This window comes from Myxocyprinus asiaticus, chromosome 5 (assembly GCF_019703515.2).
Source record: "Myxocyprinus asiaticus isolate MX2 ecotype Aquarium Trade chromosome 5, UBuf_Myxa_2, whole genome shotgun sequence".
NCBI lineage: Eukaryota > Metazoa > Chordata > Actinopteri > Cypriniformes > Catostomidae > Myxocyprinus > Myxocyprinus asiaticus.
In genome coordinates, this window is record NC_059348.1 from 18754257 (window position 1) to 18772076 (window position 17820).

A 17820-nucleotide genomic window follows, 5' to 3' on the forward strand; every position below is an offset into this window, starting at 1 on the left:
TGAGCATTACTAGAAAAATGCATATTAACTATAGAACTTAATTATTTTTCCAGGCCTGGAAATAAATTTTTAAATTTCCCATGACCGTGGAAACCTAGTTACAAAAATCAAACTGATACAAGTGTAGGCTTGTCTACGGTGTTCTTCGCTTTCAGCTAACATTGAAATAATCATACAACATTTTCTATCAACTTTATTTGTAGCCTCATTTTACATATTGGTAAAAAATACAGTATGGCAAAGACAATTCCCTCTCAATCCAAAAAGCGAAACAAATTAGAAATGCCAGTTTTCATTAAAGGTCTTCATTTACAGGTATTAAAAATCTGTCTTTTAAAACCAAAGGCAACTCCATATATTGACGACTAAAATACACAAAGTTGGCAAGTTTAGGAAATATTGTTATTTCTGATAATCGTAACATAGCAGGACTGTTGTACTGAAAAATCAAGAAAACCCATCACAATGCTAGTTTCTAGGCAGATACACTTTGGGGATTATAAGGCCCTTCATATATGTGACTGGCTAACAATTCGTTTCTCTGCAGCTTGCAAGATAAGGCTTGGAAGCACATGAAAATTGCCTTGTGAATGCAGTTCAGGGTCTATTCCACCACATCTTCCTGTTTTCAACAATAATAATAATAACAACAATAATAATATAACTCATAAGCAGTACATTTTTGAAATGCAGAAAAATATTTTAGCACCCTTTATGTGACACGGACAAAGTATGCTTTGGTTCTCAAAGTAATAAGCCAATTTACTGCAAGCTGGTAGATGCATTCTGAATTCCTTCATTTTTTAAGCTAGTCTTGTGCCACAGCAGATCAAATGAAATGACAGGAGAGATTGAGGTTGGAGATGAATCTAGTGTGCCCAGAGGAGTGATTGGTTGAGGTCTTTCAGTGCCAACCTCAGACCTGCTTACAGTTCATCTCCAATGTGAGCTGTCCTGAAGGCATCTCCAGTCAGCCTCTCTTGAGCGTCCTTCATGCTAGTCACAACTGCACATGGTAGAGACAGGTGGTCAATGCAACACAAGTGCATCGCTTGGATGACACTCTTCAACAGAATGAATGACCAATAATTGAGAAACACTTGCATAGCAAATCACTGATACAATGCGTACAATACACAGTGACACAACAATGGTGAGAATTTGCACTCAAATGGCAGAACAGAAACAGGCTTTTAAATATCCACTTCTTTGCTTGAGAAATGTGAGGTTTTTTCAAACTGCACCCAATTCCAATTTGTTTTGCAAATCCAATCTTTAGGACTGACACTTCACTGTCATTTTGCAAGTGAAAAAACTGGATTCACTATATAGTAAATGCCACATAGTTCACTATATTTGTGCTACATATGGCTCATGAGGATTTTTTTCTTCATTTGTGATTTTGTGCATAAAACCTTATGTAATTTCTTGTATTTTCTTACCTTGATCTGCACTGCTGTAAAAGTACTTGTAGTTGGGATTCCCATTCTTGTTTGTGATTTCAGAGTGGACTTTACCAGTGGGATCTACCACAGAACAGAAATATTTATCTACACCAAAACTCATCGAAACATCAAATACAATGAATGCTTGCCTATGCTACTTCTACATTATTTAGAGGTCCGCAAGGGCCTTAAGTTGAAGCCCGAACTCAGCGCGTTTACCAGAGACCATGTGACCCTGGTACAGCCAAATTTTAACCCCAAACCAGAAATCGCTCAATCTCTTTATACTTTCTTTTCCAAGCGTGTAAATTTGTTACAGTATAGTAACAGTTAACATGCACAGTTTCAACAAGGCACGACGGCCCCTCAGCATGCCAGAATGTGTAAAAACATTGGCTTACTGTTTATCAAGCGCTGAAACTTTGCTGACTAAAACACAATCTGGAACCATGTGTAACAATGTAACACTCACATGAAGTCACTCTTTGCAGCCTGAACATCTCCAGAATGTCGAATCTTTTGGCACTTTTCCACTGCACTTTACGGTTTGACTCGACTCTGCTCACTTTACTTTTCTGAGCTTGCTTTTCCACTGCAGTTTAGTGCAGCCTCAACGTGGGTGGGATTATAGGCTGATCGTCATAGTTGCGCCGCCTCTACTGCCGTGACATCATCTTAAACGCAACACAAACATTACGGACCATAAACAATAACACAACCACTAGCTGTTAGCTACTAGCTCATTGTGCTGCATAAAGCAGTTGTTGCATGGTGATTTTACTCAAGTGTAACAGTTAAATTGGCCTGGTTGTTTTAGAAGCAAGCTTTCCAGTAGCTGGTCAACTAAATAAAGCGAAGCTTTCAAGCAGAATATAGAGTTAACGTAACAAAACATACCATCCTCCATCGTGGACTCCAACAACGCTGAGTCCAAGGCACTCTCCCTCCCATTGCTCGCCCGTATATTGCCATAGATAGTGTCCATTTGGTCGAACCACTTCCACTTTCTTCTGTTTGAACCACTCCGGCTGTTGTGGTCCTTGATGGTTCTGTAGTCACTTTTTCAAGTTTTTTTTAACTTTTCCCTACACTGTTGGTAGGCCCGGTGGTAGCCGTGTGCGGCCAACAGCTGCCGAGACACTTCCTTAAAGACTTTTTCCTTTCGTCGCTAACGAGAGGAACGTCTGCACCTGGTTTATTGACCATGGTGTGGTTTTGCACACAGCCATTTCTTTTTACAATTCGAAAGTCACGTGAACAAATCATACTGACATCGCTGATGCTAACTTTAAAACTAGCGGGTTGATGTCCCATGTCGCAAATCCAGTGACACCGGTAGTGACGATTCTCTCTGACCAATCAGTGATCTGCAGGGTTTTGACGTCACATTTAGTATCGGCTTGGCTCGCTTGGAACCTCGACAGAGGTGGTACTAAAAAAAGTACCAGGTACTATCCACAGTGGAAAACCCCCAAAAAGCGAGCAGAGTCGAGCTGTACCGTGCAGTGGAAATGCCCCATTTGTGACACCTGGGCTAAAAACAAGCTAGACAGAGCGCAACGACTGAGAGGTATCTTGAGATTAATTTATAAAAATATACGTTTAACTAGACATAGAGTCTAAAAAATGCAGGGGTCCTGCGCAAGACGGGATGTGCTACAATGGTCCAAGTCATCCATCCAGTGTGTGTTTACATAGAAAAACATTAGAAAAATGGCGCAGAAGCACGCAAAAACCCGTTCGGTGTGAACAGCCCTTTACTCGTCTGTTCAAGCGCATCATTTTCTTTTTTTAAACTAATTACAAACCTGAACCCGGCCTGAAATTATACTTGGAAAACTTGACTCGAACCCAGCTCAGGTTGGGTAGCAGACCTCTAACATTATGCAAAGGCTGAAACAACAATATACTGTATGTTCTAGACAAGTGCACATTTGCTTAGCCATTTTTTTATATTTATGACCTACCAAGGAAAAGTATTCTAGGAATGTAACCCCCATCTGGACTGAAGGCCTCATCTTTTGGCTCCTCTTCATCCTATAGCCACATGGGAAATGTAATGAGAAAATGCCATACAACACAAGCACATACTACATGTGGAAAAGTGGTAAATCTCAAATATTAATATGGCCATGTTCATGCCGCATAATCTTTCCCCCCGAAGTTATAATTTTCTGTTTGTATGGAGTCTATGAAGGTTGCCAGCAATGTTTGGCATCTCGCAGCTGCCAACAAGAAAGGGATGCCAACAGTTTCACCCATATGGTGTGAAATATTTTTCAATATTAGTGACCGGACACATTAACGTCAGGCAAATGTAGTAAACCTTAATATAGGCGTTAAGTTGTAATCCATAACCCAAACCAAAAGGGTTACTGTTAAGACTTTAATTTAGTATCAAAATTTGCAAAGGAGTCACAAACCTGTGATTTGTTCGCACCACACTTAGAGAAATGCGAAATTAACAACTTGTTGTTTGATTCGGTTCTGTACACACTTCTCATATTTAATGTACATATCCAAATTCTGTGTGTACAGAACAGGATTATGCACTTAACGGTGGAGTGCCAACCAACCCAGTTTCATGACAAGTCAAAATAAAAGTACAAAATGGTGAAATCGTAAGAAATCGTATTTTTTACAATTTAACCCCGAACCTAATAATAAGTCTATTCCCTTACCAAACCCTAAACTTTATCATGATGCTAATTGGAAAAGCACTGTTGTGTGGTATGGAAGAAACAGAAACATCAGGGTTTTGAACGAGCATTCTTACGAGTTACGAAATACTGGTATTACGAGTTGTCATGACACTATGCTGGTGCCAGCTACATGTAGATTCTTTAAAATATTGTACAGGAACAATATATAAGGGTAGTTAACATGTCCATGGATTTTTTTTAAATCATCAAGATTTTATGTAAAAATTTTGTATGAATGTTTAAGGGAAAGTTTATATCTTAGGTCCTGTATCTGGTCGCCTTTTCTTTTTACGTTTTTCACTATTTTAAATCACCTTTTTGCCTTCAGTAGTTCATTTTAAATACCCATGAAGTACAAATATTCTATGCAGTCTCAATTAATGAGGCCACACAAGCTGCATGCATCAAAATTATAAAAGAATAAGAAAAATGTAGGGATACACCGAAATGAACATTTTTGGCCGATACAATTTAAAACAAATATTGACCTGTTTCAGTGACATCACTTTTCCCTGCAGCCACCATATTTGTGACCATCAGCGGGAGGAAACAATGGCGGTAAATGGAAAACACCTGATAAACAATATCAAGTAAAACCATCAACAATTGCTTTTGATCCATCGCAAGTCCCAGGAGAAGTTCATACAGGTCCAAACACCGCACCAATATTGCCAAATTGAACTTTCGCAGACATTTAAAGATATTTTATCCACGATTCATCTCCATACGCCATCAAGTCTGATGTGAGACTGCAGAGTACACACGACCACCAGCACATCACCGTAAACATCTCTCATTCAGAAGTTACAAGTGTTTTGTGTTGTTTTCTGGTCTGATTTAATCACAGTATTTAAAAACATCTGTGATGATCCCGTCTGGATGAATGTAAGAGCTTCCTTTAACTCCTGAAGAAGGCTTTTGTCGTGTCCCACAGTGCAGCACGCTGAAGGTATATGGAATATTGGTCACAAACATGGCGACGTGGTCATACAGTGACATCACATGAAACGGGTCAATAGGCTAATACAGATATTTTGCCACTCACTTTAATGTTGTCATCAGATCACTGTTTTACTTCAGAAATATGCTTTAAAGATTGTACAAAGAGGTTGAAATCTTTTTTTTTTTTTTTTTTACTTTTCTAACAATAAATAATTTCTATTGAACATGGATTGGATCTGTTGAACACATACAGGCCAAAATTTTAAAGAGCCACAATGAAAGACAAATAAAAGATACATTTAAAAAACAACAACAAATATGATAACATGATGATTGATATGAAAAAAAGGTTATTTTGTACTTCTAAAACATTGCTGCACTTCGGTTTTTGCCGCTCAACACAACAGAACTCACATTTTATACTAATTAACTTTTTATGATAAAACATTACAAATTCATACCATGCATATGTTGGGAAATTCCACAGAAATGTCAACCACATCATGAAAAAGTAAAAAGATTTAAACCACAGAAACCAAACCACCTTTTAAAATTCTGTGTCATAGTGGCATAATAGATAATGCCGTCCAGACCGCTAGAGGGCGCCGCTTGCTCACACAGTATTGACTGAAGTGCTGAATGCAGGCTATATTTTGAAACATAGCCTTCTAAGGTTTAGTAATCTGACAAGGCCATATTGGGATTTCAATCTCCATTCAATCAATCGTGCAGCATTAATGGATATTATACCGATGTCTAATAAGTCAAAGTCTGCTGGTTTCAAGCATTTTGGATGGTTTCCCTCATCACATACCCTTTAGCCAATTGCCACTTTTACAACTGTCACGTCTATGGCGGTTTTTTCACATTAATGTGAGAACGAGAAAGAAAAAAATTACATGTTCTTAGGAGTGCCAACCCTTCTACATTGTGGCTTTTATCATTTCTTGATGGTGCATTATTTGATTGTGAGTGTGTTACTAATTAATTATAAATGAACCATTCGTTTTTTCATATCAGCATTTTCATGCTTATAACCGATATGCCGATGCTTTTAATTTGGTCAATAAATGGCCCCATAAACATCGGCAACGGACACATCAGTGCATCCCTAGAAAAATGGCCAACTTCCCAAAAGTATTTAATGTTAACTTCCATATGCATGTATCCTAAGAACATGTTACTCACAGGTTGATGCATAAACTTTGCATTTCTGTGAGAGGAAAGTGAATTTATATTCCTCACCTCCAAGTTAACCATGACAAAATTGTGGGCCAGCTCAGAGATCTCTTTCGATTCAGCAAACTTGGGCTTTAGTGCTGAAGTAAAAAATTTAATAAAATGTTAATAATACAAATAAATCACACGTGCCTCCACTACTTTAGTAGGTCATGTCGAAAGTACAAATAAACCATAAACTTGACAATTCTTATAGCAGACATTCCGGTGCATTTTAGCATCATACCTTTGCATGCACCACACCAAGTCTTGTGAATAATGACCATCAGTGGCAGTCCGCTGGACAGAAAGAAAGCAAGTGTTAAAACAAAACGCTCCATGCACATGGATTAATTACTAAATGGCCCATAATATCAGACGAGAATGAAATGAACTTGAGATAGGCACCTTGCTTCAGCCTCCTTCTTCCCATCCTCAAGGCTTCGCCAGTGAATGTGGTCACCAAATCCTACATTTTAACATACACAACAAAATCTTTACCATATCATATAGTCAACACAATCAGTTAGGCACAAGTGTATATGTTAGGACGAGAGACACAGAAAAACAACCACAGAACAAAGAGATCTATGAGCAGAGAGCTCATTATACCATTTAATCCAGTTGACAAACGCAATGCCAGAGCTAGCTTAATCATTCAACATCCTTGAGAAGTGCATCCTTGCACTGCCTTACATGCCAAAGTCATCTGACCATTTATGATTCATTTATGATCACAGCTGTTGGAGAATCCAGCTGCAAATTCACATGAACTCAGATGATGTAAGAAGCTCAGATGATCTGAGTTCATCTCTGTATAAAATGTTCCTTTCACTAAATGTAAAGTTTAGTCGGTCAGTGCACATAGACTGATCAAATAAACGTGTGTTGTTTTTAGGCTACATTCGCTTACATCCGCGTTCCGTGTCAGATGCCGGTGGTGTAGCACGGCTAGCATTGATAGGTATTATTTGGTCTATTAGCTGGATTTATAGAGACTTTTACCTCGCCCATTCACTTCGGCTGACACCACTCCGAAATGCGATGCAATAAAAAACGGTATAATCGAAACCAGCGCGATGTTGAGTAAAGACGATGGCATTTCCGTTCCGACGGTCGTTAGCCTGAAGCTGCCTGTGCTTTACTGACTGACCTATTAACGAAAAACAGCTACTGGGTCCTAAACCCCCCTAATAAAGTAGCGTCCTCGTGTCGTCAGCAGCGTCACATTTATTTATGTATTGCGCTGCATAGTATGAAGCTGTAAAGTAAGTTGTTGGCGAATCTGCACAGAAATATAAATAGTTATTTTTTTGTTTTTAAATAACCTTAACGCCCGAATGTTCCTTCGGCCCTGCGTGTATACTGTATGTAATTGAACTATATCATTTAATGCCAATGAAGTGCACAAAATGCAAACTTGATTAAATTAAATAAATGCGGATTTTAGACAATATTAACCAGAAATCATTCAAAATTATTTGAAAGCAAAAAGTATGGACTGTACAAGACAGTGGGTGTATTTTGGAAGTGACAAAAGGGGGAGCTGACACCAAAATTGGTCTTTCTGGCTCTTTCTTCTGTAGCATATAAAAAATGTAACATTGTCAACAAAGATAACCTATTATACCTTGAGCGGAGAGTTGTCCATCATAGAGACAGAAAAACAGTCCTATAAAGGTGTTTATAAAAAGAAGGAACATTGACTGCGAGTGAAATGAGCCTTAATCACATGGATACTGTATAGAAGTAACTTTGAAAGCTGTTTGTATTTAATTCATTGCTTTATTTTACCTGTATGAGGTCATCAATGCTCCTAACTACCATTCTGGTGAGCTCTGGGTTAGAGTAGGCTGTAAATGTTTCCTGATAGTAGCGGAGATCTTCTAAAATTCTCTGTAGACATTCATTCTGCAAAAATGGCAGCGTATGTCAATGTATCAGGCAAAATACACTGCCAAAAAATATCAGAAATGGAAAATGGATAGTGAAATTACCTCATCGATATTTAGGGCAGTACTGTGAGTGCAGTTTGAGTGCTGTTGAGTAAAGGACAAATAATAGGTGTCAAAATGATGATTTCAATCATGTTGAAGTAGTACCCAAGAAAGGAGAGTATTAATTATTATTCTGAATACAAAATATAACTAATATGACAATAATACAAACATATAAATATAAAAATATAACAATATACAGTATACACTGCGTGCTCAATTATTAGGCAAGTGAGTATTCTGATCTCATCATTATTGCCATGCACATTTTCCAACTCCAAACCATATAAACTTGAATGCTTATTGGATTCAATCATTTTCAGGTGGTATGTATTTGTGTAATGAGGGACGGTGTGGCGAAAGTGACTAACACCTTATATCAAGGTGTGCATAATTATTAGGCAGCTTCATTACCTCAGGTAAAATGGGCCAAAAAAGAGATTTAACTGACACTGAAAAGTAAAAAATGTGTAAAATGCCTTTCAGATGGATGCAACACTCTTGAAATAGCTAAACTATTGAGGCGTGACCACTGGACAATCAGACGTTTTGTTGCGAATAGTCAACTGGGGCGCAAAAAATGCATGGAGAAGAAAAGGCGCAAATTAACTGCAAAAGACTTTAAAAGAATTAAACGTGAAGCTACCAGGAACCCATTATCCTTCAGTGCCACCATATTCCAGAACTGCAACCTACCTGGAGTGTCCAGTTGTACAAGGTGCCAAGTGCTCAGAGACATGGCCAAGGTCAAGAAGGCTGAAACACGACCACCACTGAATATATTCATAAGTTGAAGCGTCAAGATTGGGCAAAGAAATACATGAAGACAGATTTTTCAAAGGTTTTATGGACAGATGAAATGAGTGACTCTTGGTGGACAGATGGATGGTGCCAGCAAGGTGGAGGAGGGGTACTGGTATGGGCTGCTATCATTAAGGATGAGGTAGTTGGACCTTTTTGAATTGAAGATGGACTGAAACTCAACTCTCAAACCTACTGCCAGTTTCTGGAAAGTACTTTTGTCAAGCAGTGGTACAGGAAGAATTCCTCAGCATTCAAGAAGGCCATGATCTTTATGCAGGACAATGCTCCATCACATGCATCCAAGTACTCCACTGCTTGGCTAGCCAGCAAGGGCCTCAAAGATGCCCAAATAATGACTTGGCCCCCTTCCTCACCTGAATTAAATCCTATTGAGAACTTGTGGGCCCTTCTCAAATGTGAGATTTACAGTGAGGGAAGACAATACACCTCTTTGAACAGCATTTGGGAGGCTGTGGTTGCTGCTTCAGTGAAAATTGATCGTGAACAGATCAAGAAACTGACAGACTCCATGGATGGAAGGCTCATGGCAGTTATTGAAAAGAAGGGTGGCTATATTGGTCACTGAATATTTTTGAAAGGCCAAAAATGTTATTTAATTGTCATTTTGTGTTACTTATTTGTTGCACTTACTCTAAAAATTGAGAATAAACAATTGAGTTGGGAGAAATTATTTTTGTAATTTAGTTGCCTAATCATTGTGCACACTTATATATTCCCCTGAGAAAACCAAAACTCACTTTTTCTTTGTTAAACATTCAGGTTTGAGGTTCAATAACATTTTGGATTGACTGAGAGCATTGTGTTTGTTCAACAATAAAATTAATCCCGAGGAATACAATTTGCCTAATAATTGGGCACGCAGCATATACTGTGTGTGTGTGTGTGTATATATATATATATACACACACACTGGCAGCCAAAAGTTTGGAATAATATAAAGATTTTGCTCTTATGGAAAGAAATTGGTACTTTTATTCACCAAAGTGACATTCAACTGATCACAATGTATAGTCAGGACATTAAAAACGTGAAAAAATTTTTTTCAGAACTTCTTAAACTACTTCAAAGTGTTCTCATCAAAAAATCCTCCACGTGCAGCAATGACAGCTTTGCAGATCCTTGTCATTCCAGCTGTCAGTTTGTCCAGATACTCAGGTGACATTTCACCCCACACTTCCTGTAGCACTTGCCATAGATGTGGCTGTCTTGTCGGGCACTTCTCACGCACCTTACGGTCTAGCTGATCCCACAAAAGCTCAATGGGGTTAAGATCCATAACACTCTTTTCCAATTATCTGTTGTCCAATGTCTGTGTTTCTTTGCCCACTCTAACCTTTTCTTTTTGTTTTTCTGTTTCAAAAGTGTCTTTTTCTTTGCAATTCTTCCCATAAAGCCTGCACCCCTGAGTCTTCTCTTTACTGTTATACATGAAACTGATGTTGAGCGGGTAGAATTCAATGAAGCTGTCAGCTGAGGACATATGAGGCGTCTATTTCTCAAACTAGAGACTCTGATGTACTTATCCTCTTGTTTAGTTGTACATCTGGCCTTCCACATCTCTTTCTGTCCTTGTTAGAGCCAGTTGTCCTTTGTCTTTGAAGACTGTAGTGTACACCTTTGTATGAAATCTTCAGTTTTTTGGCAATTTCAAGCATTGTATAGCCTTCATTCCTCAAAACAATGATTGACTGACAAGTTTCTAGAGAAAGCTGTTTCTTTTTTGCCAATTGTGACCTAATATTGATCTTAAGACATGCCAGTCTATTGCATACTGTGGCAACTCAAAAACAAACACAAAGACAATGTTAAGCTTCATTTAATGATCCAAATAGCTTTCAGCTGTGTTTGATATAATGGTGATTTTCTAGTACCAAATTAGCAATTTAGCACAATACTCAAGGATAAGGTGTTGGAGTGATGGCTGCTGGAAATGTGGCCTGTCTAGATTTGATCAAAAATTACTTTTTTCAAATAGTGATGGTGCTGTTTTTTACATCAGTAATGTCCTGACTATACTTTGTGATCAGCTGAATGCCACTTTGGTGAATTAAAGTACAAATTTCCTTCCAAAACAGCAAAATCTGTGCATTATTCCAAACATTTGGCTGCCAGTGTATGTATATAGTTAGATAATAAAGGATAATGAGGCATCTATATAACTAATATAACAATAATATAAACATATAAATATAAAAATATATATACAAATGTAACAAACAAATTATAGATAATAAAGGTTAATGAGGCAGCTCATTTTAGGCAGCAGTACAACTAATATCACAAAAATATATACATATAGTATATAGCGTAAAATATAGCATTGGAGCCAGCAGTTAGTAGTAGATTCTGTTCAATAATTACCATTGCATGTAGGATGTAACCATATGTTAAATATTTTCCCATCATGTAACAGATTTATATAAAGAATAGCCCTGCAATACTAAACAAGGCATTTTTCCCCCAGATAGTTGGCAAAATGTGGGGCAAATTGAGTTTTAAGAGATGAAATCTCTGTCACAGAGAGAGAGAGAGAAAAAAAAAACAGATATTTTAGAATATGAGTACTCAAGAGATTCAGACAAAACTTGATACTCCCAATAGTTCATGCCAAAGTAAAATTAAACTAGTCTTACAACCAACTGCAGAAAACCCCTTACTTTGGGATGAGACTTTGGAGCAATTTCTCTGAACAATCCAAGAGAGCTGAGAAAAACAATCCCACCTTTGCTTGCTTTGCTTGGATTTTCCCCATGAATTTACAGTATGTGTTGAATTGAAGATACCTCCACCTCACAAAGGGGAGACTGCAGGGAACAATTCATTTTGTCAACCTTGATGACTAAAATAGTCTCACATGGACAACTGTTGCATTAGTTTGTTAAGTCCGGTAGATTCTTGTAATAATATTTATGTTTCCTAAAATCTGCAGAACATATCTGCATGTGATCATATCAAAGGTTTCTCTCAATTTAATTTCCCTTTTTATTCTTAAAAAAACCCTACTTGATATTAATCCCACTGTTTAAAACTTTACACAGTGTAGTAACTCCTTGGTTTAAGACTTCCTCCTATTACATCAGCTCTTTTTTTTTTTTTTTTGGTTAGTAGCTTCCCAAATAGAAAATGACCTCAACCAAAATGATGATCTGAATGAAAAATGAATCAACCATAGCTTGCCATCCGGGTTTTAGCATGGGCTTGTGCGAAAACAAAATAATAAATGCTAATAGTATTTCAATATTTGGTCACTCTGAAGATGTTACTGCAACATGGCAACTATTTTTACATGTAAAAATAATTAGGGAAGTACAGAAATATAGCAATTATTAGCTAGAAAATGTCAAACTAAAGTATACACCTACATGTCTTGTTAGTATAACAGTAATTTGAAAAGTACTCTCTTTTTCTTGTCATCTCCGTTATGAAGACATAGTTATTAGACTTTCAAACTACATATTTGAAACACTTGTTCTAATATGTAAAAGCGTACTGGCTATTCAAAGACAAGTGTATGCAGTAAACTCAAAATTACCATCACAATTATTATATGTTATCTTTAGAATTATACCTGATAGACATTTAAATGAATTGCATGTGCTGAAATCTAAAGCACAACATCAAATAACACCTTGTTCAAACATTTTGTGAAGTGCATGGATAATTTTAATACAATGAAAATCACATGAAAAACATTATACCTTAATAAATAATGTTTAAATATCTGAAATAACTTAGAAATAAATAATTATTCTTTTATTCATCCATAATTGAACCTGACCTGTTACTGTTAGCTTATTTTGTCAGAATGTAGTTGAAAACTCGATTTAAGGTTATAGCTCTAAGATGGAAGCCCTTTAGGACTTTGCACAGCTGTAGTCGTTCTTGAAAAGATTTTTGACGATCTATGGAAACCTGTGAAAATATAAAATCATACTTACACATGGCAGGATCAAAGAATGTCATTTTGTGTAACACTGTCAAAATGTACATTATATAAAATATTTTATGTTATCAACAAAGATAACCTATTATACCTTGAGCGGAGAGTTGTCCATCATAGAGACAGAAAAACAGTCCTATAAAGGTGTTTATAAAAAGAAGGAACATTGACTGCGAGTGAAATGAGCCTTAATCACATGGATACTGTATAGAAGTAACTTTGAAAGCTGTTTGTATTTAATTCATTGCTTTATTTTACCTGTATGAGGTCATCAATGCTCCTAACTACCATTCTGGTGAGCTCTGGGTTAGAGTAGGCTGTAAATGTTTCCTGATAGTAGCGGAGATCTTCTAAAATTCTCTGTAGACATTCATTCTGCAAAAATGGCAGCGTATGTCAATGTATCAGGCAAAATACACTGCCAAAAAATATCAGAAATGGAAAATGGATAGTGAAATTACCTCATCGATATTTAGGGCAGTACTGTGAGTGCAGTTTGAGTGCTGTTGAGTAAAGGACAAATAATAGGTGTCAAAATGATGATTTCAATCATGTTGAAATAGTACCCAAGAAAGGAGAGTATTAATTATTATTCTGAATACAAAATATAACTAAAATGACAATAATACAAACATATAAAAATATAACAATATACAGTATAAATTGTGTGTGTGTGTATTAAATTGCTAAATTTAGCAATTAATTCTTTATCAGCACAGAAATCATAACAGCATACATTTAATTACACTGTAGATTCTAATTAGTTGACCTTAGATTTTTCAAGGAAATCAGTTTGCATGCTTTTTCTAAGTAAACATACTTATTTGGCTCAAGTAAACTGAACTTAATTTTTTAAGTAACATTAACTAGTTACAAGTAAGCTTAACTCATCTATGACTAAAGTATCGTTGTTTTGATTTCATTATTTAAATTGGGTTATAACATGTCTTATACAGTATAAGGGAAATTATGACTAGACTCTAGGTCAGCCATATGGCACACTGGACTCTACTCTATATTGGTACTTCTTAGTGCACATAAATCTGCACTTTTGTAAATACAATTGAGTAAAAAGAATGGCTCAAACTTAAAAGGCTCCAAGTTCACCAGAGGTAACACTAATCACCCTCATGGTGACTTCGCAAAAATCTCAATTGTTAACCAGCTACAACAAAACAACAACAATAGTAATAAAAATTAAAACTAAATACATTTTTAAATTAAAAAAAAAAAAAAAAAACTATTATTTTACTAAATATGTTCCCCTGTTTTGACCAAACAAATATTATTTATTCAAGCGCAAGGGTTTATGGGTATTCCACACAGCTGCAATTTTGTACATGGTAATTTTGAGTTAATGGTACTTGAAGCCAAAGTTTAAAGAACTTATGTATTTGAGTTATGATTCCAAAATGTGACATTTCAAGCAGTTTAATTAAGACCACTAAATATTTTTATTAATGACAACTTTAGGATTTAGAGAGTAATGGTAACTTAATTAAAACTAGTAAGAATAGTAAAAATTTAAGATTGAGTAAACTATTTTTTTTATAATTTGAGATTACTATTAGTATTTACAGTGTAACAGTAAAGTATAATTTTATTTACAGATCTGCTTCTCAGTCAAAACCCGACAGCATTAAATCTGTGTTAATGCATCATCTTACAATAATTCAGTGAAGATTTGGAAACAACTGAGAAATTTACTTTTTACCGCCTTTTACCTTTTCATTGTATCTAGGTTAGCCGTGTATGTATATGTAGTAATTATGCATAGTTGTTAAAAAGCGCTTCATTCACAGAATACTACATCTACAATGGGCAATTATGCAAAGAAATGTGTGATGCAGCAGTTTCCTTCAGGATCAAAGCACGTTTCATTTTTTCGGGCAACATGAAGTGGTTTTTGGTTACTTTCTGCTAAAAATGTTCCTTAAACCATTTTTAGTCCCTGATATATAAATATATATATATATATATATATATATATATATATATATATATATATATATATATATACCGGTCAAAAGTTTTGAAACACTTGACTGAAATGTTTCTCATGATCTTAAAAATCTTTTGATCTGAAGGCGTATGCTTAAATGTTTGGAATTAGTTTTGTAGACAAAAATATAATTGTGCCACCATATTAATTTATTTCATTATAAAACTAAAATTTAATTTAAAAAAAAGTTTTTGAAATGGATGACTTGGACCAAATAATAAAGAAAGGCAGCCAATCAGTGCCCAGCATATAGTTGGGAACTCCTTCAATACTGTTTAAAAATCATCCCAGGGTGATACCTGAAGAAGTTGGTTGAGAAAATGTCAAGAGTACATGTCTGCAAATTCTAGGCACAGGGTGACTACTTTGAAGATGCTAAAATATAACACGGTATTGATTTATTTTGGATTTGTTTAGTCACAACATAATTCCCATAGTTCCATTTCTATTATTCCATAGTTTTGACGACTTTACTATTATTCTAAAAAAGAAAGCGAAGAAAAAATTATAATAAAGAATGAGTAAGTGTTTCAAAATTTTGACTGGTAGTACAGGATAATGAGGTGGGTAGCATTGGATTTTGTGCAAAATGTAAAAATTTTGGACTTCAGTGACTTCATTCCTAGTTTAAAAGCCAGCAGTTAGTAGTAGATTCTGTTCAATAATTACCATTGCATGTAGGATGTAACCATATGTTAAATATTTTCCCATCATGTAACAGATTTATATAAAGAATAGCCCTGCAATACTAAACAAGGCATTTTTCCCCCAAATAGTTGGCAAAATGTGGGGCAAATTGAGTTTTAAGAGATTAAATCTGTCACAGTGTTTCCGACAGAATGCAGAATATTACAGGATATTACAAATATAAAAATACAGCAAAAATATAACAAAAAATAAACATAATTATAGATCATAAAGATAATGAGGCAGCTCATTTAGGCAGCTATGTTTAATAATTAAGCTTAAAATTACTTTTAAATATAGGCTAGCTATTTTCTTTCTCATGCTAACACTATGAGCTCCCAAACAATATTTCAAAAGGTACATTTTCTAAAAGAATGACACTTTATAGCTATTTTACTCTACTACAGTACGTTTCACTTTAGACAGTTTAACTCAAAATATCTACTGCATGAATAAGCCCTCAAAATGTCAAACCACCTATGATATCAAACCAATATCTGGTTTAACCCAGATATTGAAAACTGGTATTTTAATATTCATAAAGTCGAAATATTTTTCACAGACATTTTTTACTTTATCTTCATAATCATTTATATTATAGCCATACACTGTAAAAAAAAAAAAAAAAAAACTGGCAGCTGTGGTTGCCAGATTATGTAAAAAATACGGTAAAAATGTAATCTAATTTACAGAACAACCTGTAAATTTTACAGTTTAAAACGGTTGTAATTTACATGACGGCACTGTAAAAAAAAATAATAATAATTCAGGTAATTTTACAGTAAAAAAAAAAAGTCATAAACGTGATATTAACCTCCTGAAACTGTATAAATCTGCTTTTTACTTCATAAGATATTGTTAATCACATTACAGAAGAGCACATGATGACATGAAGTTCATCAGTAGTGTCTCTTTCAGGAGCACTGATCAATAAACATGTAGAGATAGTGCTCAGTGTCACACACAAACACTAAACACCATCAGGGTAACACTACTGAAATTAAAATAATGCAGTAAAAATAAGAAGAAACAGGGGAATGCAGGGAATTGTGGGAACGCCCGATTATTATTTTTTTTTTTACTGTAATTTTAACAATAATTTACTGTAAAAAGTACATGTACTCTCTTTTTAAGAATAATGTAAATTTTTACCATTAATTATACAGGAAAATCATACTTTTTACATCTATAAATGTAATTTTTACAACTGTATTGTAAAAACTACTGTATTGTCTTTTAAAATATATTTAAACATTTTTACTGTATATTTTACAGTTAATATTCTGTCATTTCTATAGCATTTTTACAGTCATTTACCATTATATATATATATATATATATATATATATATATATATAGTCCCACTTTCATCTTTCTCATCTCTTACCAGTGGTATGCACGCAGACACTGTTTGCGTCCTGAGGTGCACGTCTGCGTTTTGCTGTGAACAGTTAAACCCGCTGAACAAATGGTCCTGTAAGTGGACAACGAATGTTAGACTTCAAACCAATTGTGCATAAGCCCTGTATAGTGTGCTGACATATTGAGTGACACTCACCAAGGCGAGCGCTTCTGACGTGTTCCAGAGCAGAGAGCGCGCGAGCGCACTGCACGTTCCAGTGAGGCGCAACGGTGAGTCACGCGCTCCGACCGGACCGGTGGTGCCACACTGCCACAGCGCACAGCAGAGCACGGCGACTGCCAAATCTCTCACAAAACAGCATATATTCAACATATTTCGTATTGAAATGTCATTCAGACACTCCTTAGAAATAATTGAGCTAGACAGTCTTTAAAAATGAACTCAGAGTCAGAGTCGTATAAAAGTCGTAAGAGGTAAACAATACTTACAGTTATAGACACTGGACAACATTGTTGCTTTCAACTGAACGGGCTATAGAAGATACTAATGCTTAGGATCAGGATTTGCCCTTTTATATCCAAAACACAAGAGCATATGGGAATTTCCTTTCAAATGTGTTTTGAATTTCCGTGGCACACGTATTAAATAATTTGAGGACACTTTGCTTGCATAAATGGGAATTAACGTACGTTTCGATTT

The 17820-nt window shown here is 35.7% G+C and overlaps 1 protein-coding gene across 2 annotated transcripts; it reads right to left on the reverse strand.

Annotated features, from left to right (window-relative positions):
• Positions 1 to 177: 177 nt before the first annotated feature.
• txndc12 (thioredoxin domain containing 12 (endoplasmic reticulum)) lies at positions 178 to 7462 on the reverse strand. 2 transcript variants are annotated; one of them, XM_051696889.1, is made up of 7 exons: positions 7313 to 7462; positions 6716 to 6776; positions 6555 to 6607; positions 6335 to 6408; positions 3413 to 3482; positions 1443 to 1526; positions 178 to 1006 (listed from the first exon to the last, which is right to left on the reverse strand). In XM_051696889.1, the coding sequence occupies exons 1-7, from the start codon at positions 7407 to 7409 to the stop codon at positions 927 to 929; spliced, it is 519 nt and encodes a 172-aa protein (XP_051552849.1). In that variant the 5' UTR covers positions 7410 to 7462; the 3' UTR covers positions 178 to 926. The 2 variants fall into 2 exon arrangements, with proteins under 2 accessions (XP_051552849.1, XP_051552850.1); XM_051696890.1 differs by lacking the exon at positions 7313 to 7462 and adding an exon at positions 6920 to 7293.
• Positions 7463 to 17820: the final 10358 nt, after the last annotated feature.

Excerpts from the sequence above, each read along its gene's own strand:
- txndc12 (XM_051696889.1), bottom strand. The coding sequence starts at position 7,409 with ATGCCATCGTCTTTACTCAACATCGCGCTGGTTTCGATTATACCGTTT. Across the intron at positions 3,483-6,334 it reads TTGTCATGGTTAACTTGGAG|GATGAAGAGGAGCCAAAAGA; the intron begins GTGAGGAATATA and ends ATGTGGCTATAG. Across the intron at positions 1,527-3,412 it reads TCCTAGAATACTTTTCCTTG|ATCCCACTGGTAAAGTCCAC; the intron begins GTAGGTCATAAA and ends GTTCTGTGGTAG.